Source organism: Panthera onca, chromosome D2 (assembly GCF_046562875.1).
Source record: "Panthera onca isolate mPanOnc1 chromosome D2, mPanOnc1 haplotype 2, whole genome shotgun sequence".
Taxonomy (NCBI): domain Eukaryota; kingdom Metazoa; phylum Chordata; class Mammalia; order Carnivora; family Felidae; genus Panthera; species Panthera onca.
This window is the reverse complement of record NC_138349.1, coordinates 73,600,450-73,624,803: the sequence shown is the minus strand read 5'-3', so window position 1 is coordinate 73,624,803 and position 24,354 is coordinate 73,600,450. Positions and strand designations below refer to the sequence as shown.

General features: G+C 43.0%; 1 protein-coding gene across 1 annotated transcript in view; it reads left to right on the top strand.

Moving 5' to 3' along the window:
• PCNX2 (pecanex 2) overlaps nucleotides 1-24,354 on the top strand; it is a 300,170-nt gene that overhangs the window by 86,773 nt on the left and 189,043 nt on the right. The window contains exons 13-15 of the mRNA XM_078434220.2: nucleotides 4,497-4,668; nucleotides 12,531-12,641; nucleotides 13,403-13,494. Of these exons, the coding sequence (XP_078290346.1) occupies nucleotides 4,497-4,668; nucleotides 12,531-12,641; nucleotides 13,403-13,494 (375 nt within the window). The remainder of the gene's footprint in view (nucleotides 1-4,496; nucleotides 4,669-12,530; nucleotides 12,642-13,402; nucleotides 13,495-24,354) is intronic.

Below are 24,354 nucleotides of genomic sequence, written 5' to 3'. Positions count from 1 at the left end.
ATGAAATCAGGGCAGAACTTAAGTGATCACCCTTCCCTCTGTCGGTCACTGTCATTGGGGGAAATGCTGAGGTAGTGGGAAACCGTAAAATAGAAGGGTGGCAGAGTGGATGGCACGTTGGGCACCATTTGATGTCCATTTCACTGCCTCCTTGGTTGGACAACTGCATTGACCCATTTGTCAAGATTCACAGACGGGAAAGCGAAGAAGTTGGCCCCAAAATATATCATTCTGTGAAATTAAATTATAAACTAAATTAAATTATAAACTAAGCTTACAGAAACTCTTTTGCCTATGTCTTTTTAATTTTAAAGTAACTTGTCAAATTTCTGCCATATTTAGACTCAAGTAGCATCTTATTTTATTATTTGTTTCATTTTTAGAGAGAGAGAGAAGGAGCAGGGGAGGGGCAGAGTGACAGAGAGATTCCTAAGCAGGCTCCACGCTCAGCATGGAGTTTGAAGCTGGGGTCGATCCTACGACCCTGGGATCATGACCTTAGCTGAAGCCAAGTAGCATTCTGGTAGTCATCTGTTAGGAATTATTTGACCTTTTGGTTGCTGCTTATCGCCTCTACCGCCTTCTCTAAAATGTTTTGGATCCTTATATATACCCCAGTATGAGTCACGGAATACTTACTGGCTCTGGTTTTACTGGGGCTCTTTTCTCTGTAGGACAGTGGCTGCCTGGTCCCCAGCTTTCCCCCTTTTGCTCCACATCCAATGGGGACTGAAGTGTATAGTTAAAAATGCTCAGGCATTTGCTAATGCTGATTTGCTAATGCTAAAGTGAGAAAAAACCCATCACCAGGCACAAACAGATATCTGAGTAAACAGATCGGTACCATTGTAACGAACTATGAAACAGCCAACTCCTATTTTTTTTTTAAATTTCTTTTAATGTTTATTTATTTTTGAGACAGAGAGAGACAGAGCACGAACGGGGGAGGGTCAGAGAGAGAGGGAGACACAGAATCGGAAGCACGCTCCAGGCTCTGAGCTGTCAGCACAGAGTCCAACGCGGGGCTCGAACTCACGGACCGTGAGATCATGACCCAAGCCGAAGTCGAACGCTCAACCGAGTGAGCCACCCAGGCGCCCCCAGCCAACTCCTATTTTAACGATGGGGGTTCACGTCAGTGAACAGTGCCCCAGAGCAGTGGACAGAGTATGCCATTAATGTTCTATACCCTCTCCACCCTCTAGAGTTCAAAGTCTTTTTTTTTTTTTTTTTTTTTGATACAATTTATTGTCAAGTTGACTAACATAGAGTGTGTGCAGTGTGCTCTTGGCTTCGGGAGTAGATTCCTGTGATTCATCACTACATAGAACACCCAGTGCTCATCCCAACAAGTGCCCTCCTCGATGCCCATCACCCATTTTCCCCTCTTCTCCATCAACCTCTGTTTGTTCTCAGTGTTTATGGTTTGCCTCCCTCTCTGTTTGTAACTATTTTTTCCCCTTCCCTTCCCCCATGGTCTTCTGTTAAGTTTCTCAAGATCCACGTATAAGTGAAAACCTGTGACATCTGTCTTTCTCGGACTGACTTATTTCACTTAGCATAATACCCTCCAGTTCCATCCACATTGTTGCAAATGGCACGATTTCATTCTTTCTCATTGCCAAGTAGTGTTCCATTGTGTATGTAAACCACATCTTCTTTATCCATTCCTCAGCTGATGGACATTTGGGCTGAACACCCCAAAACTATTACTAATGCTTCTCCTCATGCTCTCTGTATTTCTGCTTCACACAAGTGACGTTCACATTATGTGTTTCAAGAATGACGATTATGAATGAACGTTAGTGAAGTCAGGCTGAGTCCTGGGGCCTGATGGGGCCTGAGCCCAATGGGCTCCTCTGCCCGGTTGTTGTCGGGAGTCAGCACGCAGTGGCCAGGCGGCCCGGGAGGCCAGTGCCCACCCAGCCTCCGAATCCTTGCTCCGCCACACCGCTTTCTGTCTGGGAAGCCGGGGGTACATTTCGTAATTTCGCAAAAAATTATTATTAAAACTTATGCCGCAGATTACCCTTGGCAAAATGAGAATAGTAAGTACTTCTTGGCGTGTCCCGAGGACTGGCCACGTGGGTAGAGTGGTGCCTGGGGCACAAGAAAGGTGGGACAAATGTTAGCTCTTGGTGCCCTGGCCATTCACACCGGCCCAAAAAAATACCAGGTCCTGAATGTGGCCAGACGAGAACGTGTGCAGACTCTGCAGGTATGAGGTGCTCTCTCTCCTGCCCTGCGGACTGAGGCCGCACAGAGCCCAGGGCTGACACCTGCAGCCAGCTGACATGGGGTGGTCGCAGCGTGACCTGGTTAACAGGGTTAACAGCCCAGATTTACTCACCACCGAGGCCCAGCTGCACCCCAGGTTGTCTGACACCCCATCTTCCCTTATAATAAACACCTTTTATGTTTGTCTTAATAACTTTGAAGCCTTTGACTAGCCCACTGTCTTGCTATGGGGATGATTCGAATGGCCTTGTCCCCTTAGCCACGTGCACCACGACTCTCCGGAGGTGGGGTCCCCGGAGGTGTTGATTCTCTGGCTTTGCCCTTCCAGAAGCTGCCCTGGCCCAGACCTCCTACACGTGGGTGGGGCTGGTGGGAAATCAGAAGCATGCGCAGACAGCCTCCAGGATGCCCCACAGCTGATGTCAGGGGAGCTTCCCCAGGGCATTTTCAAGTTGAAACCACATGGCGGAGGTGGTGGGGGGGGGCTGGGGGGAGGGATAGTTGGAGGAGTTGCAAAAAAGACTGATCAGACTTGACCTGGTGGAACTAGTGGAATTTTTTCTCTTGAAAAAAAGAAAAAGCAATCCTTGGGGGGTCTGATGATTGATTTGCATGGGAAAGAAGGAATTGGAGAGCAAAGGAATTTTATTAGGGGACTTTCTTAGGAATGAAGGAAAATAAAAGTCATGTCTGTGCCACCTGTTAGGGTCACGCTTAGAACGGTTTGGGGACCCAGAACATGCAGTGAGGTGAGGCATTGGTGGATGATGAGGGCAGGCTGTTTGTGAGGGAGCCAGCCTTACGTTTTGTTTCATAAATTACAATTACAAGGAAGCATTCCCCTGCCCATTAACAAAGTTTGACTTGCCAGATTTAAGATTGTATCACAGACTTGTTCAAGGCCAGACTTTCAATTCCTAGAAAATGTATTTTTAAACCTTTTAGGAAAAGGAAGAATCGGGACAAGCGGGAGGTCGCTCTTTAATTATATCTGCTGTATGGTGTCGCTTTGAGGAATGTCTTGTGTGTTTGTATACCAAGTATCTGTCTGTAGCAACCAGAGTTATTTTGCTTTTCACTTGATAAGAAATGCATTACAATCTCACTTAGGCTTTAGTTTTGACTTCTTTTTTTTTTTTAATGCAGAAAAAGTATTTCCATACCCATTAATCTATGACCCAGTTGGATTCAAAAGGAAATTTCATAAGAGTGCAAATGTTCCTTCAAGACTGAGGCTGGATTCAGGGCCAAACATAGCCAGCCCCCACGGACAGCCTGTGTTTTCTTTCCTATTAAAAGATGGTCTCAGAATAGGACCATCTCTATATAGAAGCAGTGGCAATTTAAATTGCATTTCTAAATATAACACGTTCAAGGCAGTGACTTTAAAAATTCACATCCAAAGCCGTATCACTTTCATCTTGACTTTTTCCACCCAAAGTAGTTCATGAATTGCAAAGAATATTCTCCTCCTAATTCATTTTTGGTGGTGTTTTGAGCCTTATGAATTGTGCACTGATTTGTGACATGTAAATTCTTCATTGGCTTTTGCCCTGGAAAGTTTGGTGTTCTATCTTTCCCATAATTTTTCTATCCATTCAAGGAGAAGAATAAACATGTTTCTACTTCTCCTCATAACAACATTTTGAGGGCCAAGATGAGATCTGTTAAGCTTTTGGTCCTCCTCAAAGGAAAATGTATATAAATGGTGAGTTTTTAAAAATTGGATTATTCCCCTGCTCTACACTAAGACATTTTCTGCAATCTCTGTGGGTATAACTTTGTATCTGTATCGCCTTGCTTTTTAAGACAGAGAAATCAAAGCCCACAAGTTATAATTCTATTTCTTAATAGTAGTGGGGCTCAAGTTAGACCACATAGAGCAAATAATGGCTTATATTAGTTTTGCATTTGAAATGAACAATACAAATGGAAGTTTCACTGTTAGGGGATCATTGATTAGATCTAGATTGTATCTAAGGATGGTAATTAAATTTTCAGCTAAATCTTGTTGAGTCTGAGAGGCATAACATTCTTTTTGATATTCTTCTCCTTAATTGTCAGAACAAGCATCAGAGGTTTTGTTTTTTTTTTCTTTCTCTTTTCCTGGTGATTTGTGTATATGAATTATGCTGGGAGAGGGGGAGAGAATGTTTTATGGTATAAGTTGTATGATATGATATAAATTTCTGACTATGAGATTTTTGTCATTTAATCCAAATAATAGGTACCATTCAGATATTGTGTTTGTTTTCTAGGGACACAACCAAATCATAACATACAGCAGACCAATCTATTTTTGTGTGCTGTGTGGCCTTATTTTGCTTCTTGACACAGGGGCCAAAGCCCGGCACCCTCCCACTTACGTTGTCTATGGCCTGAAGCTCTTCTCTCCAAGGTCCCTCCAATCAGCTAGGGACCTGTTAATAGGTGAGTGAATTTGGGGGTTGTGGGGAAGGTTATAGAGGTGGGAGGATATGTCTCCCCTTTGTATTCTGAATCGCTAGTTGGAGAAACCTCCTTATTTGATTACTGGATGAAGAGAGATGCATCTCTCTTTTGGCTTGTATACCTTTAGAAGCTGGAGCCCCAGAGCATTCAATGGCAGAATCATTCTAAAGCATTGTGGTATCAATGACACAGAAGTTGTAACACTGTAATACCTTTTTTTTTTAATGTCTATTTTTGAGAGAGAGAGAGAGAGAGACAGAGTGTGAGCTGGAGAGAGGCAAAGAGAGAGGGAGACACAGAATCTGAAGCAGGCTCCAAGGCTCTGAGCTGTCAGCAGAGTTGGATGCGGGGTTTGAACTCATGAACCGTGAGCTCATGAGCTGAGCAAAAGTCAGACCCTTAAGGGACTGAGCCGCCCTGGCGCCCTGCAACACTGTAATATCTGAAGGCTGGTTGCTGTGGTGCCTGGTGTGAGGCATCGGTGGGGCTCCCCAGGGTGAGGGGGTTTTGCCACCTGGGTGGCCGTCCCAGGTGGGACAGACATTGTCACATGTCGCATGGCACAGACATTCTAGTAACGCTTGAGTGTGTATGGTTCTCCATCGAGGTAGAGTCCTGGGCATGCTGGTCACCCAGTCTGTCCCTGGTACTCTGTGCACACCTTTAGGTCCACACGGAGTTTTGTGTGATGTGCCCCATTTACACGGGAAGCCTGCACAGTCTGATGGTTTCGAGCCCAACCTCTGGAGCCGGGCGCCTGGCCGTTTGAATTCTAGCTCTGCCACGTTACTAGTTATGTGACCTGGAGAAAAATTCTTTTGTGCTGTGGGGACAAAAATGGTAGTCACCTCAGAGGTTGGTTCAAGTTTGAAATGTGTCCGTGTATTTAAACATACAGAAGGGGGCCGGGCACCGGGTATTAGCGATTATCATCATCCTTCTGTGAAGAGGCTGCCCCAGTGTCGCCTACCGCTCTGACGGCTTGCCTCATAATGCCCTGAGAATTCTTGCAATGACCTCCAGGGGTTGACACACACACCAGCCTGTGACTAGCTGTGATCACGTTGCCCAAATGGATTGGTAAAGGGCAACTATCAGAGATATCAGCCCCTGGATCTATTGCTTTCCAGTTGGATGTCTTACTCAGGAGGAGCTTTTCAAAGCCATAGGTCCCATATCATTCTTTCTCTGGCCCCCATGACAGCCTCCTGAGTCTCTCTAGTGGACTGGAAAGGGCCCTCCACTATGGCATATCTTCGTGCTCCTTGTAGGTGACACCAAGGTAGACATTGCACCCTCCGACTCGCCTTCTCAATCACCATCTCCCCATTCCTCTTCCTGCTGTGTTGGTAGCAAACGATTCACTCCCCCATACCCATCCCCAGATAAGCCCACCTTTGTGCCCACAACATCTCTCTTCCTGTTACATACACACACGCATGCATACACTCCGAGAAAGACTTCAGTTACTTTTATCTTCTTATAAATGTGCTCTCCCGTCTCCTTCCCGAGATTAGCTGCAATGGAAAGTGCAGCGTTTGAGTGGATGCAGATGCCCAGTCACGGTTGTGCATGCTGGAAACTGTCCTTTCCTGTTTCCTCTTAGCCAACAGCAGCGCTGGGGTCCAGAGCTCAACAGCACAGGAGGGCCTGGGGATTAGAGGTGGAGAGGACATGACACCATTTTGGAAGATGTTCAAGAAACAGGTGTCTGTGTCAAAATGTTGCCTTCCCTCTCTGCACCGCACACTCAATCTTGGGCACCTCATGACCATCTTTTCCTAGGGTCTTGAGCACGGGTTAGTGCTGCTAGATTTCCACCTCTTACAAATCCTTGTGACCTGATCTGGAACCCTAACTACCCTGGCACACCTCTTCATCTCATGCTCATGTCTTGTGTTCCTCTTCTGTGGCGCCCCAACCCCCTTGACCGTGCTAGTTGATGGTCCATTCCCCTAAGCATTGTCCCATCTTCTATCCCCCCCAACCATACTTTTCAGAGCACCAAACCCATTGTGTGGTCATCGGCTGCACTTGTGATATTTGACTAACGTCTGCTCCCTCACTAGCTTGTATGCTGCTGGATTCAATCCGGGCATGGCGGAGGCCACGCCTCCTTTCTCACCCTGAATCCCTGGTACCCTGCCCTGTGTCTGGTAAACACAGGCACTAAAGAAATGTTTGTTGAATGGATGAACGAATGAACACAGGGAAAGCTTATATAGTCCTTTTTGGCCTGTTCAGCTCAGCCTTTCAGTAAGTAGGGACTTCATAAGCACCCGCTGAAGATGATCTGTAGAAAGAGGAAGAAAAGCATGGCATACATTCCATTTAGAAATTGTTTTTCTGTACATGGGCGTCTCCACCATTTCTCTCTATTTAATTTGCTACTATAAACAGGCCAATGGCATTGCAATAAACGTGGTTGTCTTGGCGTAGCAAATTTGCCCTGGCATCAGAATGTGAAATGTTATCAGGGCCCCAAAAGTAAGACCTTAATGTACTTGGTGAGATTTTACTTTTAGCAGAAACCCTTGTTCTCAAATAAGCTACTGGCTATGTATATTCTCATGTTATTTTTCTTCAGACCAATTCCATTGAGGAGTGGAGATGGGGCAGGGAATGTGGCATTTCGCATCTTTCTATCTGGAATTCCCTTTCCCTCATTAGAGCTTTTCCTCAATACATGTTTTTTTGTCTGCTTGTCAACAGTGACAGGTAAAAATAGCGATAAATAATCCAGCAAGCCAACTAAATGACTTCTGGGATAAAGAAAAAGGGAAAACTAGAACAATAGCAATCCCTACGGAGTGAATGTGTTAAACACATTAATTTGCACCGAGCAGGAAAAGATTGTGGAACAGATTTAGAACAACTGGGAATGAGAGGAAGGGGATAGAGGTATATACTGTTTTTCTGACTCGATGGGGGAAAGCGAGGGCAATTCTTCTTTATGGAACCTCTCCACCTTCTGTCCCTCATTAGCAAGGGATCTGAGTGGATAATAACTGCTGCCATTGTTAAGTTCAGAAACCAACAGGGAGAGAAGAAAAAATCAGGAGGAAACAAAAGGTTATTGGGAGAAAAAGGAGTGTGTGTTTTCCGATAGCTGCCATAAGAAAGTACCGCTAATGGGTCCCTGAGAACATCAGAGATGTCTTGTCTCATAGTTCTGGAGGCCAGGAGTCTAAAATCTCTGCAGGCACAAGGGAAGGGCCTGTCCCAGGCCTCCCTCCTTGGCTCATAGATGGCCTTGTCCCTGTGTCTGTCCACTTCATCTTCCCTCTGTGTGTGTCTGTCTCGGTGTCCAAATGTCCAAATTCCCCTTTTTTATAAGAATGTCAAGGTTATTAGATCAGGGCCACCCAGACGCCCCTCACGGCTCATGGGATTGAGCCCCACATCGGGCTCTGTGCTGACAGCATAGCACGGATTCTGCTTGGGATTCTCTCTCTCCCTCTCTCTCTCTCTGCCCCTCCCTTGCCCCCTCTCTCAAATTAGAGAAATAAATTTAAAAAGAAAAAGGACAGGAGAGAAATAGGAACTTAGCCCACGTGACCTTGTTTTCCATCAGGTGGTCTAAAGGTGCTGTCTGCTTCTCGTGCTGTGATGCTCCTCTGGCTGGTGCTGGGAAAGGTGACATGGTTCTTAGAATCATGCCTTCTTGCTGATATTTCTGTTACCTGCTGCCACTCCTGCTTCAACACCATGAACCCATCAGAGGGAGGAGAGGCGGCCAGGGGAGGGGAGCTGGAAAGGGGCGGGGAGCTGACCCTGCCTCCTCTGCCTCCCAGGGCAGAAGGGGTTGAATGTGAGCCAGTGGTGGGAGATGAGTCAGGTGGAAATTGGGTGGGTAGGGAAGATGGAGAGGCTGCTTATCTTATTTAATGCAAAGAGAGGAGCATCTCAAAGGCAAGCCTCTCAATTATGTAATAGAACAATGCAAGAAGGTGGGATGTACGTTGCCAGGAGGCAGGGAACTTGGGGACATAAGAAGAAAGACAGAGTCGGTGGCAGGGACTTGTTGCTTTTATAGGCTGGGGCTGGGGCTGGGGTTGGGGGATGGTGAGTTAAAGACATAGAAACACTGAGGGTAATATTCTTATATAATTTTCCCCTCTAAGACCCCTCATAGATATTCAGCATATCCCTGTGGGCACTTCTCTTTCATTATAAGGGACAATTCTTTCTTTTTATTTTCGGGAGGGAGGTGAAGGGACCTCTGAGTATCCCTTGCCTGTGCTCAGTCAGACATGGAGACCTCTGGGCTGGAATTTTTAATACTTTCCATTCGGGTGACTTCAGCAAAAGCCGGCGAGGGAGGCTGTCTTTGTAATTATCCCCCTGATGAGGAAGCCAAAAAGTCTTCAGTGTCTTAGTATCGTGCTTCAAAAGGAGCAGGAGCAAAGCTAGAGTGTGCCCTGAGATGGGGTGGGGGGACAGGAGAAAGAGAAGAAATGCTTGGGTGCTGGAGGTACAGGCAATGGTGATTCACCGTTGTTGTAGCTGTAATTAGTAGTCATGGCCAGGAATACGGCTCCTTGCAAGAAACACCTGTAAGATGGTTTGGCCTAGAGGGGTGCCGTGGTACTGCGGGGTTACCTGGTGAAGCAAGGAGTTCCGGACGCGGAAGGGGCTCAGGCAAGATGAGGTGGCTGTCGTTTGCAGCACGACCCCATGCACTGCGTGGATCCCTTTCAGATCTGAGTTTTCTGTTTTCCATTAGTCCTTCCGACCACAACCCCCAGCCTACAACAATGCATCTCCAGTAATGCCACCCTTGGAAGTAGATGGAGGTTTTGTGACGAGTTACTGGAATGTACCCCTCTCCTCTGCCCGGTGACACTTCACATTTGTCTTCTCTGTGTGTCTTCTATAAAGGCTGTTTCTGGGGCTCAGTATAGGCCATCCTCAGGACAATTAGTTAACACACAGATAGGGGCATCTTGAAGACACGCAACATACACATTCACATCAACTGTGTAGGTTTCAGGTTTATTTCCATGTTATTTTCATTCTGTGTGTTCTCTCTCTCAAATTAAACCTAATAGTAGTAGGATAGAATAGTAACGAGTATCATTATTCACATTAAAAAAAAAAGAAGCTACAATGTTTTTATTTATAAATGTAGCTTGCCAAGAAACGGGACTGTACCAGAAGTTTCTGCATTTATGGTAATTATTAGGGAAAATGAGGAGTAGGGAAGAAGTGAGAGAAAATTATAGACCCTCTCAGTGGTATGCTAAGAAAAAAACCTGTTCACAGGGAAAATTGCCAGTAGCCACAGGGACTTTTTCTTTTACTTTTGGAAAAAGGACAAAATAACCTCAGCAACTTCAGGTGTAATTTTCTAATTGTTCTAATGTAAAAACCATTTAGCTCCTTTTTAAAAATATATATATTTTTTATTTTAGAGTGAGAGAGAGAGTGAGTGGGAGAGGAGGCAGAGGGAGAGAGAGAGAGACAGAGAGAGAGAGAGAGAGACACACACACACAATCCCAAGCAGGTTCCGCACTGACACGGGGCTCAGTCCCACAACCCTGGGATCATGACCTGAGCTGAAATCAAGGCGCCCTGGCTGCTTCTTTATTCACATGAACTATGGCCTGACACATGAGATGTGTGGGCTCCCCACCTTGCTCTCCTTCCACCTTCCTGGCTTTGATTGTAAAGAGTAATGATTTCCTTCTCTCATACATCCTGGGAAGGATCTAGACGCTGGGCTCCATGTGGACTCCTGTCCTTCCACTGTGGCCAGGAAACTCGGGTTCTGCAAGCACGGCCACAGCATCTCTGGCCAAGGCTCCCCCGTGTCTCCCACCATCGTAGCACCCTCAGACCAAGATTCACTGGCTCCAGTCCTTTTTGCTTCCATAGTTGTGGTTTCATTGCCTCATGTATTTCTAATAGAGAATACTTCTTTTTCTTTTTCTTTTTTTAGTTTATTTTTGAGAGAGAGAGTGTGAGCAGGGGAAGTAAAGAGAGGAGGGAAGACAGAGAGAATCCCAAATAAGCTCCATGCTGTCAGCACAGAGCCTGACATGGGGATTGAAGAACCCACAGACCCTGACATCTGAACTGAGCCAAAGTCAGATGCTTGACTGACTGAACCACTCAGGCACCCTACATACTTTCTTGAACATTTTCCAATATTCAGCTTCCTTAAATATTGTTTCACACCCGTACTTTTCCCTGGAAGTTCTTCATTCTTGGTGTGGTTTTTGCCACATGCACAGCACTTGAGAAGGTGAACTAATGCAATCTCATCACACCTTCCCTCTGCCCCTATCCTGGCCATGGGGAGTACAGCTTAGTGTGCAATCTTCACTTCTGGGTTTGAGTCTCAGAGTTGAGAAGAATGTTAGTTCGCTTGAAATTATGTGGATTTAAATTTTGATGCCTATAACTATGCTCTATAATTAAATTTCTCTTTATTTCTTATGTCTCCCCCGTATCTTTGAGTTCCATTCACAAGTGAAAAAAAATGGTGTTTTATACAATTATGTTTAGTAGGTCACTATTTGTGTCTTATTGCATACTTTGGTTGAGAAGTGCATTACTCACAGATGCTCTAGGTTTTTACAATATCGTTGAAATCTTGCCACAGAAAACATTACAGCAAAATCACCACGTGTAGCAAAACACGGTTCCAACCGCAAGAGAGTTGAAACAGTTCCCCGGTATTATTGTAGAGGGGATTGTCCCATACTTACTTTTAAGCCACTACTAGCAAGAGCATGGGACCGTACAGATACTCTCGTTTCTCCAATTTCACAATGGAAAGTTTACATTTCTGATTTTTCAGAAATAGCTGAACCCCCCCCCCCCCCCCCCACCATCCCCACTCCCACTGTTGACTGGTTTATGCACGGTGTTAGCACATAGTTCCAACGTTTGGGCATATGGGATTTCAAATCAAATTTCCTTAGTTTTATTAAGGCTTACCAGTATCGAACTACATTGACAATAACTGAGACAGAAGACAGATGTATTATAGCAGAAGGAATGGGAGATTCTGTGTTTCTATGAAAGCCAACTTACAAAGACTTGAGCAAGAGAGGATAATAGGGAAGTAGCTGTGAAACGCAGCTCTGGTACGTCTTATTTCCTCTAACAAATGATCTGGGGGACACGTGGAGTCCTGGCATGTGGATGTTTTATCCAGCTGCACTGTTACAATTTTGGGACGGAACACGGTCCTCGGGCCAGGCAGGGCTACCTTCATGTCCCAGATGCTCCAGTGTCCGGGGAGTCAGTCCCTTCAATGCCCCACCGTCACCTGTGGTGGCGTCTTAATCACCACCCTCCCTTGTTCCTCTGCGAACCTGGAGTTCCCACTGAACTCGAATCTGTGGTTGGCATTTAGATGTGGTGATGCTCAGCACGTCAAGTGCACCAGGGGACAGAGGCACAAAGTGAGGAGCCCCCAGCTCCAATGTTTGCACCCCCAGCCCCCATGCAGGGAGAGACCTGCCCACCTACCACCCTTTAGGTTTGCCTGTTTCTGGAGTTTCCCAGATTCTTCCTCCCATGCTCATGCCCCCCACATGCAAAGCTGCTCTTGCAAACTGTGGACTGGTCCATTGCCTCCCTCACCACCCGAGGTCTTTCCTGGGTCCTCGTCTAGGCCTCTTCCTCAGACACGGCCCCTTGTTACTTCTGCAGGCATGTTTCCACTCGGCCTGCAGACCTTCCTTCTGTGGGTGCGAGGAGTCCAGTCTTGCCTCCAGGATGCGGGCAGGGCGGGCCGGGTGCTGGAACGGGAGCAGGCGGGATTGCCTCGGGGACCTGGTGGCCATCGGCCGCACACTTACCATCAACTTTGTCTGTTCACTTCCAGTATTTTTATATTGCTTCCCTGCGATTTCCCTCCTTGGGCTCTTCCCGCAGATCGACACTTTCTGCGTTTACCTTCTGGAACAGATTGACATGCTGTTTTTTGGAGGTTCTGGTAGGTCATTGACACCCTACTCTTCCTGTAAAGGAGTCTGAAGTTCCGATAAGGGCTGAGTGGAGTGAGAGTCCCGACAGCTAGGTTTTCTTTGTCATGAGCACTAAACGGCTTCATGCGTGCACCTGGACAGACAGGGGACCCGTGTCTCCGCCTGTGTGGACCCTCCCTGGCGTGCCACTTTAGATTCCCACCAAGGTGGATAAGACCTCGCCTAATCCTTACCTGGAGACTTTGTGCCGGTTGCTTAACTTTAAAGTTCATGCTTCTCTAAATGGAAATGAACATGTGGATCTCCTAGGGGTTCTGTAAAAACTAAATGAAATTGTACACGAAGCACTCGGGCGTTGCTGGTGATCAGTACTATGACCACCTCATTACACGCACACACGTGCTAGCGTTGCTTGTTCATTCCACTCATCTCTCTCTCTGACCCCCTTCTGTGGAAACCTTCACCCGCGAGGTTTATGGTGGCCAGCAGCTTTCAACTGTAAACAAGGAGGTCTCCCTACGTCCTCACAGGGCCTGTTCACGCAGTCTTCTTCGAATGGTGCCCCCAGTTCTAAATGCTTTCCTCCTGCATGTTTAGTAAGTGGTCTGTCTTTCTCGTGGTAACAGTCATCCAGTGCTTTTGCCCGCCCCCTCGGACTTCCTCTTTGCCCCCCTCCACCCCCGGCAGACATCTTGTATTCCAGAGCCGCCGCCGTCTCCTCGCGTCGTTACATTTATTGACCACGAGACCGTTGGTGTTTGTGTTTCAGCCGTTTCCGGGATGACGTCGGCTGTTTACAGCGTGGCCCGGAGTGCCGCCTCCGCCGCCCTGCTCCACGTGCTCTGCTTCAGCGCCGTGAAGGTAGGCGTCAGGACCCAGGGCCTCTGCCCTCCTCCTCCCATTCAGTAAACTAACTGGGGGTTCAGGCGGATCTGCGCACATCAGGAGTGGCAGGGCCCCGAGGGTGGGGCCTCGGTGGCGTTAGAAGACATCTTAAGATACCTGATTTGCTAGGGATCACACAGCCACGTGGTCTCATCCCGCTCTGCACCTGCCCCTCTGGCCTCCTTACTGACCCTGGGCCTCTGCCTAGCATGGCGGTCAACGGGACCTGTTGGGTTGACCCTCCCTGCTTTCTGAAGTATGGCTCAAAAGGCAGTAAAGAGATCCAATGGCGTAAAGCTATGTGGACGGAGAACAGGAGAGGGTAAGACAGCAACATGGTTTTAAAATCTAGAAAACAGAGGACCCGTAGACTTCTCCAGATGGAGAAAGTTGAAGCTCAGGAGGGCAGCAAGGGAGGCCCACGAGGATGAAAACACAAGATGAGCATTGACCTCAGGAAAACAGAAAGTTGTGTCAGAAAACCAGAGGTAATTACTATGCATGCAGTGGCTCAGCTGTGAATAATTCTTTGTATTTGTGGCGACTGGAATGACAGTTATATGGGGAAGGGAAGTGCGTGTGTGAGCGAGTTTGTGTGAGTGTGACCATCAGGGCTGCCTTTTTTTTTTCTTTTTAATTTTTTTAATGTTTATTTATTTTTGATAGAGAGACAGAGCATGAGTGGGGGAGAGGGGCAGAGAGAGAGGGAGACACAGAATCTGAAGCAGGCCCCAGGCTCTGAGCTGTCAGCACAGAGCCCGACGCGGGGCTTGAACTCACGAACCGTGAGATCATGAGCTGAGCCGCAGTCGGACGCTTAACTGGCTGAGCCATCCAGGTGCCCCTGGGCTGTCTTAATCCTGTCTCCCACACTGGAAAGTCAGCAAATAAAATCTAAGATAGAAAAAGATCACGAAATAACAGGGGTGCCTGGGTGGTTCAGTCAGTTAAGTGCCCAACTTCGGCTCAGGTCATGATCTCACGGTTCGTGCGTTCGAGTGCGCTGGGCTCTGTGCCGACAACTCTGAGCTGGAGCCTGCTTCAGTTTGCGTCTCCCTCTTCCTACCCCTCCCCTGCTCATGCTCTGCCTCTATCTCTGAAAAATAAATAAAACATTGAAAAAAAAAGAAATAACAAAACAATGTGTCACCTGGAAATATGGAGAAACATGGGCGAAGAAGCACAAGCTGCCTTCAGGCAGCAGGAATTTGGGCCATGAGGTGGTGTAGACAGGGAACACTGCTGCTCATTTTCAGTATTATAGAATTGTAGAGTGCCCATACGTCTAATACATGTAATGTTGGGGGCATCTTCGTTCAGGAAAATTTAATTAATATTACACACATTTGTTGACTTTATGGACATCCCACATTTAATGTTTTAAACAACAGGTACGTCTGATAAAATAGAAATTTAATGTAAAAGAGGAGGTAAAAATAATGCATGTTCCATAGGGTTTTTAAGATCAAATGACACTTCTTAGCCAACTCTTTCAAAAGCGTAACTTCCAGTCTTATTAAATGCATCATTGTGGGTGGCAGAAAGGCCATTGTTTATTCCCACTTGTGGAAGACGGGGAGTGTGACATGATCCTCTCCCAGGGCATTCCCGTGAATTTGTCTGTGACCCTCAATGGCCTGATTTCCTCCCTCACTGCTTCCATCCCTTTCGTATAGGTAGTTTCTTTCGCATAGAAAAAGGGGAGGAGGAAGATTCTTTCTTCTAATGCACAAAGGTAACTTACGTGCTGGTGGGGACACTGTCACCACGTTTATACCATCATGTAGAACAGTCATTACAGAAGGAATCAATGTTTCTGGCGTTCTTTCTTTTGAAATACATTCTTCTATTCTGTCACGGTTTTATTCAGGAAAAGTACATGGATTATTTTCTGAGTCCTTGTACTTCTGAGGATCTCTTCCTACTGCCTTTTGTAAAACATCTGTCTGTAAAACTTGGGGGTCACAAGCTCTTGCGCACAGGACCCTTTGTTTATTACTTACTCTGTTGTGTTTCGGTGTCTGTTTACATACATATTTTTCGCGCATTTTAATTTTTTATTGTTTTGTATTTTAATTTTTTAAGAGTATTTTTAATTTTTTTGTTCTTGGTGTTTAGTTTTCAGTTTAATTCCAGTTAGTTAACGTACAGTGCTATGTTAGTTTCACGTGTGCAATTTAGTGATTCAACATTTCCACACAACACTTGGTACTCATCACAGAAAGGGCACTCCTTAATCCACACACACACAAACACACACACACACACACACACACACACACACACACACACAGACACGACATCTTTATCCATTCATTGGTCAGTGGACACTTGGGCTGATTCCATAGTTTGGCCATTGTAGATAATGCTACTACAAACCTAGGGATACATGCATTCCTTTGAATTAGTGTTTTTATATTCTTTGCATAAATACCCAGTAGTGTGATTGCTGGACTGTAGGGTTGTTCTATTTTTAATTTTTCGAGGAACCCCCATCCTGTTCTCCACAGTCACTACACCAGTTTGCATCCCGACCAACCGTGTACAAGGGCTCCTTTCTCTCCACATCCTTGCCAACACCTGTTGTTTTTTGTTTCCATACATTTAAAAAGTCTGATTTACTGGGATATAAACTCTATACTGTAAAATTTACCTTTTTAATATATACACTTAGGTGAGTTTTGATGGATGTATGTAGTCATGTAACTAACACCACGCTCAAGTTGAGCGATGTTTGCACCAACTCCAAGGTTCCCTGGTATCCCTTCATAAGCCACCCTCTTCTTCCTACTGTAACCTTTGGCTATGACTGAATTGATTTCTATGGTTATAACTTATAAAACACAACTTCATACGATAAAATTCATGGGTTTTAAATATATAATTATATGAGTTTTGATGACTGTATATAATCAAATATCATCAAAATATTATTTATTATGAATTCTTTAATAATATCACAATACACACATCACAATCATGATATAGAACAATTCCACCTCCCCCGAGTGTTCTCTATGCTCCTTTGTAGTCCTTTCTCTCCCATGCCCAGGTTTCTGCCACTGCTGATCTGCTTTCTGTCATTCCAGTCTTGCTTTTTCTCGAATCTCATATAAATGGAATATACAACATGTAGCTTTCTGAGAGTTTGACTTCTTTCACTTAGCAGAATGCTTTTGAGATCCTACCATGTTGTTACACATGTCAGTAGTTTTTCTTTTTTATCACCAAGTAGTATTTCTGTGGTTTTTTCCAGTTTTTGAAAATTATAGATAAAACTTTTTTTTAAGAATAATTTTTTTAATGTTTATTTACCTTTAAGAGAGAGAGAGAGCGAGCGCCATATGAGCGGGGTGGAGGGCATGGGGCACAGAGAGAAAGGGAGACAGAATCTGAAGCAGGCTCCAGGCTCCTAGCTAACAGCACAGAGCCTGATGCGGGGCTTGAACCCACGAACCCTTAGATCATGATCTGAGCCAAAGTCAGATGCTTAACTGACTGAGCCTCCCAGGCACCCCAAATTATAGATGAACCTTCTATAAACATTTGTGTACAAGTATTAGTGTGGATATGTGTTTTTATTATTCTTAGTAAATACTTAGGAGTGGTATTGCTGGGTCAAGTGGTTAATCAATGTTTAACTTCATAAGAAACTTCCAAGCTGTTGTTCAAAGTGTGCACCATTTTTGATCCCTTCAGAGTCTTTGAGATTTCCAAGTGTTCCAGATTCTTTCTAGCACTTAAAATTTGTAATAGTTTTTAAAAATAGTACTCATTCCAGTAGGAACTAGTATCTGATTGTGGCTATAATTTGCATTTCTCTAATAATGACTGTTGTCAAGTATGTGCCATACTTTAGCTTGCTACTTATGTATCTTTTCTGGTGAAAAATCTGTTAAAGTCTTTTGCCCATTTAAAAAATTGCATTATATGTTCTTACTGAGATATAAGAGGTTTTTTTTACATGTTATGAATACCAGTCCTTTATCAAATATATAGTGTACATATATTTTTTTCTAGTCCTTGGCTTGTCTTTTCATTTCATTAACAGCATTTATCAAAGAGTAGACATTTTAATTATAAGGAAATCCAATTTGTCAATTACTTATTTTATGGTTTGCACTTCTTATGTCCTATCTAAAAAATATTTGTCTAACACAAGGTCACAAACATTTTTTCCTAGAAGTTTTATAGTTGCAGCTTTTACATTTAGATCTCTGACCCACTTTGAGTTGATTTTTGTGTATGAGGTGAGGTAAAGATTGAGATTCACTGACACGATTGTTGAAAAGACTAACATTTCCCCCATTGAATTACTTTGGAAGCTTTGTCAAAAAACAATTACTGGCTTCTGGTTTCTGGTCCAGTATGTGAAGGGTTGGAAAGTTGTTACTTTATCCTAACACTAAGTAAATAGTTGAACAAATTTAAAAAAATCAACAACTCTTTTTGGATCCATCAGAGAAGGCAAGAAGCGAGCAAATCACTGCTTCCTAAATTGGAGAGACGGACAGGTAGATACAGGGGATCACAAGCTCCTGGAGCAGGAACCTCCATGGGAATGAGTACAAGGGTGGGAAAACCTGAGCCGTAATCAAGGAATTGCCGAAGGCTCAGTCTGGGCAAGTCTGAGAGTTAATATCTCCCAGGGGGTCCACTTCTCCAGGAGGCGGCACAATTTTGTGAGTTTTACCTCCAGGAGCTTGGAACAGGTTTTCACAGTGAATATTGGAGAAAAATCCCAAAATCCAACTCTTGCTTTTAGTAGGTGGAGGGGAAGAGTAAACATTCTCTTCTTAACAAGGCCTGACCTCATGATTTCCCCACAGCCTAAACTACTGGGATTTTTAAGAGCCTAACTGACTTAGAGGAAGGGAAATGCCAAACTCCAGTTGGCTCTAGCCTTCCATGTGGGCGAAAGGAAATACCAACTCCAGTCCAGCCCCACCATTCTGTCTTACCTAAGCAGCACTCAGAAACACTTATGAAGTTCATAGTCCAGAGGCACAGGCTCACTAAAAAGCTGAGCAGTAATCATAGGACTATAAAATACTTCTCCCCCATGCCTTAACGTCACATCACTAAAGACCTGTTTACCACAGTTCCTTTTACCCAGCGTGTCATGTCTGGCTATCAAGAAAAAAAATTACAAGGCATACTAAAAGCCATAAAACACAGTTGGAATGGATAGAGCAAGCATCAGAATCAGGTTTAGATATAGCAGAGATGTGGGAATTATCAGATTGGGAATGTAAAACAATTATGATTAATATGCTAAAGGATGAAGTAGACAGTATGCAAGGACAGACGGGCAGTATAAGCAGAGAGATGGACATTTTCAAGAAGAATCAAAAGGAAATGCTGGTGAAATACAACAACACTGTAATAGAAACAAAGAATGCTTTTGATGGACATAGTTGAGGAAAGAATCTCTGAGCTTAAGGCTATGTCAGTGGAAACTTCCAGAATGAAAAAGCAAAGAGAAAAAGACTGAAGACAACAAAATATCCAAGGACTGTGGAACAACTACAGAAGATGGAACATACGTGTAATGAAAATGTCAGAAGGAGAAGAAAGAGAAAACGGAGTAGAAAATTATACTTTGAAGCATTAATGACTGAGAATTTCCCCAAATTAGTGTCAGACACCAAGCCACAAATTCAGGAATCTCAAAAAACACCAAGCAGATGAATTCAAAACATCAACAAAAACAACAAAAACTAAACCAGTGCATATCATTCAAAATGCTAAAAACCAAAGATCAAAGAAAAAATCTTGAAGGAAACCGGAGGAAGAATTATCTTACCTTTGGAGGAGCAAAGATAAGAATTGTATGTGGTTTCTGCTCAGGAGCTGTTACAGACTGAGTTGTTTTCCCCAAATTCAACTGTTGAAATCCTAATGGGCTTTGGGGAGATAATTCAGTTTAGATGAGGTCCAGAGGGTGGGGCCCTCATGATGGGATTAGTGCCCCTGTAAGAAGAGAAATCACTGCTGTGTGAAGACACAGAGAGCAAGTGGCCATCTGCAAACCCAGAAGGGAGCCTGTACCAGCATCTGACCATGCTGGCACCATAATCCGTGGCCTCCTGACTTCAGAACTGTGAGAAATAAATTTATGGTGTTTAAGACATCGTGCTTAGTAATACACACACTGTATTTTGCTATGGCAGCCTAAGCTGACTCATGACAGGAAACAACTCAAGCAAAACAAGAGTGGAGGGAAATAGTTAAGGTATTGAGAGAAAAAAAAAACCCACCAAGCTATAATTCTGTACCCTGAAAAATGATCCTTCAGAAGTGATTTGTTGAAGGAGATTGGTTGCCAGTAGACCTGCCTTGCAAGACATGTTAAAAGAAGTTCTTCAGAGAAAAGAAGAATAATGTAGGACTGACACTCAGAACTACATAAAGGAGGGAAGATTATCAGAGAAGGAATAAGTGAGGGTGAAATAAATATTTCCGTTTTTTCTATTTATTGCAATCACATAATCAAATAAATATAAGTGTATAGTTATTATGAGTACTTGCATTACCCATAAAGTGGCACAGTGTTATTTGAAAGTGGACTTGACTTAATTATAAATGGATATTGCACATTCTAGGGCAACAACTAAAAGAGTATTAAAAAAGAGGTATACCTGATATGTTAATAAAGGAGAGAAAATGAAATCATATGAAATCAATTAAAACTACAAAAGGCAGAAAAAGAGTGAAAGACAAAAATAGGAACAAAGACCAAGGGCAATGAATAAGGAACAGTAACAAATATAGCAAGTTTTAATCCAACTGTATCAATAATCACTGTACACACTAATGGTGCAAATGCACTGATTGAAAGGCAGAGATTGTCAGAGAGGTTCCAAGAACGAGACCCACCTATATATCATCCAAAAGAAATCCACTTTAAATACACAGACACATACATCTTGGAGGTAAATGGATGGAGAAATATGTACCTTGCTAAAACTAAGAAAAAGAAAGCAAAAATATAGTGTGCCTGGGGGCTCAGTCCGTTGAGTGTCTGTTTCTTGTTCTCAGCTCAGGTCATGATCCCAGGGTTGTGGGATCGAGCCCTGTGTCAGGCTCTGCGCTGATTGTGCAGCCTGCTTAAGATTCTCTCTCTCTCTCTCTCTCTCTCTCTCTCTCTCTCTCTCCCTCTCTCTCCCTCCCCCTCTCTCTCCCCCCTCCCTCTCCCTCTCCCTCTCCCTCTCCCTCTCTTTTTCTGTCTCCCCCTTCCTCTGCCCTTCTCCCCTGCTCTTGCTCTCCCTCTAAAAAAAATAAAGAAAAAAGAAGAGAATGGCTGTATTGATTTCATACTGCAGAGCAATAGAGTGGACTTCAGAGCAAGAGAAGTTTTCAGAGATAAAGAGGAGCATTACATAATATTCAAAGGATCAGCTCTCCAAGAAGACATAACAATCCTGAGCGTGTATGTACCTCACAGCAGAATATCAAAATATTTGAAGGGGAAACTGATAAAATTATAAGGAGAAAAAGATGAATCCACTATTGTAATAGGAGACTTGAATACCCCTCTATCATAAATGGACAGATCCAGAAGGCAGAAAATCAGTAAGGGCGTAGATGAACTCTACAGAATCATTAATCAACTGAATATATTGACATGTGTAGGCTTCTTCATCCAACAATAGCAGAATACACATTCTTCTCAAACTCCCAGGAAATATTCACTAAGACAGACCACATCTTAGGCCATAAAACACATATTAACACATTTAAGAATAGAAAGCATACTGTGTCTGCTTTCAGACCACAGTGGAATTAAAAATTCCAAAATATATGGAGATTAAACAACACACTTCTTTTTTTTTAATGTTTATTCATTTTTGAAAGACAGAGACAGAGGACAAGCAGGGGTGGGGTGGAGAGAGAGGGGGACACAGAATCCGAAGCAGGCTTCAGGCTCTGAGCTGTCAGCACAGAGCCTGATGCAGGGCTCAAACTCATGAACCGCGAGATCATGACCTGAGCCAAAGTCAGATGCTCAACCGACTGAGCCACCCAGATGCCCCTAAATAACACACTTCTAAGTAGCACATGGATCAAAGGAGAAATCTCAAGAAGAATTTAAATAATATTTTGAATGAAATGAAAATGAAAATACAACTTATCAAAATGAGTAGGATTCAGCAAAAGCAATGCTTAGGGTGAAATGTAGCATGAAATGTATATATTAGAAAAGAAAAAAGATCTAAAATCAATAATCTAAACTTCCACCTTAGGAAACTAGAAAAAGAAGAGCAAATTAATTCTGAAGTGAACAAAAGAAAATAAATAATAAAAGTTAGAACAAAAAAATCAATGGCATTGAAAAATGGAAATTGATAGAGAAAATATATAAAACAAAGAGCTGGTTTTTTAAAAAAAGATTGATAAAATTAATAAGCCTGTACCCTGGCCAATTAAGAAAAAAAAACAGGAGATGCAAATTACTAATTATAGAAATAAATGAGGGGATATCCACTATAGATTCCATGGACACTAAAAGTATGATAAAGTAGTATTGTGAATAACTCAATGTAGATAACGTAGATGAAATGGGCCAATTCCTAGAAAGATGTAATCCACCAAAGACTCATACAAGGAAAATGATTATCTGTTTAGGATTGCATTTATTAAAGAAATTGAATCAATAATTAACAAACTTTTGAAACAAGGCTCAAAGAGGTTCACTGTTGAATTCTACCAAACATTTAGTGAAGAAATTATACCAATTCTCCACCATCTATTTTAGAAGGTAGAGGCAAAAGGAATACTTCTTAATACATTCTATGAGATCAGAATTACTCTAATACTTAAACCAAAGACATTACATGAAAAGAAGACTACAGATTAATGTCATGAACAGATGCAAAAAATCCTCAACAGAGTGTTACCCAGTCATTTCCAACAATGTATAAAAAAAATTATATACCACGACCAAATGGAATTTATCTGAGATATGCAAGGCTTGTTCAATATTCAAAAATCAAATAATGTAATCAATCACATCAACAGGGTAAAGAAGAAAAATCACATGATCATATCAACAGATGCAGAAAAAATCATTTGAAAACATCCACCAACCATTCATGATAAAAACTCCCAGAAAACTAGAATTAGTGGAGAATTTCCTTAACTAGATCTAAGAACTTCTACAAAATACCTATGGCTCACATTGTAATGGTGAGAAACTAGTTTTCCCACTAATATCAGGAAGAAGGCAAGGATGTCCTCTCTTACTATTCCTTCTCAACATATATTGGATGCCCTGCCTAATGCAATAAGATAAGAAAAGGAAATAAAGGTATACTTCTTGTTAAGGAAGAAATAAAACTGTGTCTTCAGAGATGTCATGATTTTCTATGTGGAAAATTAAAAAATTGATGACAAAAAACTCCCTAGAACTAATAAGTGGTTTAGCAATATTGGAGGATACAAGGTTAATATATAAAAGTTATTCACTTCCCTATATATCAGCAATGAACAAGTGGAATTTGAAACTAAAAGCACATAACAAGAAGATATTACTACACAGCTATCAGAATGGTCCAAATCCAGAACACTAACAACACCAAATGCTGGTAAGGATGTGCAGCAACAAGAACTCTGATTCATTCTAGTGGGGTTGGAAAATTGTGTAGCCATTTTAGGAAACAGTTTGGCAGTTTCTTTCAAAGTAAGCATGTTTGTATTATACGTGTGTTTGACACTAGCATTAAGTGGTATTGTATAATTGAAGTTTCTGATTGTTCATTGATAATATATACACTTATTGTTGTATATTTAGGGTAGTATCTTGGAACCTTGTTAAATACTTATTCTAGTAGCTTTTTTGTAGCTTCTTTTTTTTAATTTTATTGTTTTTTTTTTTTAAATTTACATCCAAGTTAGCACATAGTACAGTGATTTTAGGAGTAGAATCCAGTGTTTCATCCCCTATGTATACCACCCAGTGCTCATCCCAGCAAGTGTCCCATCCCCTACCCACAAAACCCACAACAACCCTCAGTTTGTTCTCTGTATTTAAGCGTCTCTTCTGTTATTTTCCCCTCCCTGTTTTTATATTTTTGCTTCCCTTCCTTTATGTTTATCTGTTTTGTAGGCGTGAGGTGGTGTGTCGTTGTGGTCTTGATTTGTATTTCCCTGGTGATGAGTATGCTGAGCATTTGTTCATGTGCCTGTTAGCCATCTAGATGTCTTCTCTGGAAAAGTGTCTGTTCATGTCCTGTGCCCATTTCTTCGCTGGATTGTTTTTTCGGGTGTTGAGTTTGGTAAGTTCTTGATAGATTTTGGAAACTAACCCTTTATCTGATATGTCATTTGCATATATATTCTCTCATTCCATCGGTTGCCTTTTAGTTTTGCTGATTGATTCCTTTGCTGTGTAGAAGCTTTTTATCTTGATGATCATTTTTGCTTTTATTTCTCTTGCCTCTAGTTCATTTTTGCTTTTATTTCCCTTGCCTCCAGAGACGTGTTGAGTAAGAAGTTGCTGTGGCCGAAGTCAAACAGGTTTTTGCTTGCTTTCTCCTCTAGGATTTTGATGGCTTTCTGTCTTATCTTTAGATCTTTCATCCATTTTGAGTTTATTTTTGTGTAAGGTGTAATAAAGTGTTCCAGGTTCATTCTTCTGCATGTCTCTGTCCAGTTTCCCCTAACACCATTTGCTGCTGTCTTTTTTCCATTCCATTGCTTTGTCAAAGATTAGTTGGCCACATAGTTTGTGGATCCATTTCTGGGTTCTCTATTCTGTTCCATTGATCTATGTGTCTGTTTTTGTGTCAGTACCATAATGTCTTGATGATTATAGCTTTGTAATACAGCTTGAAG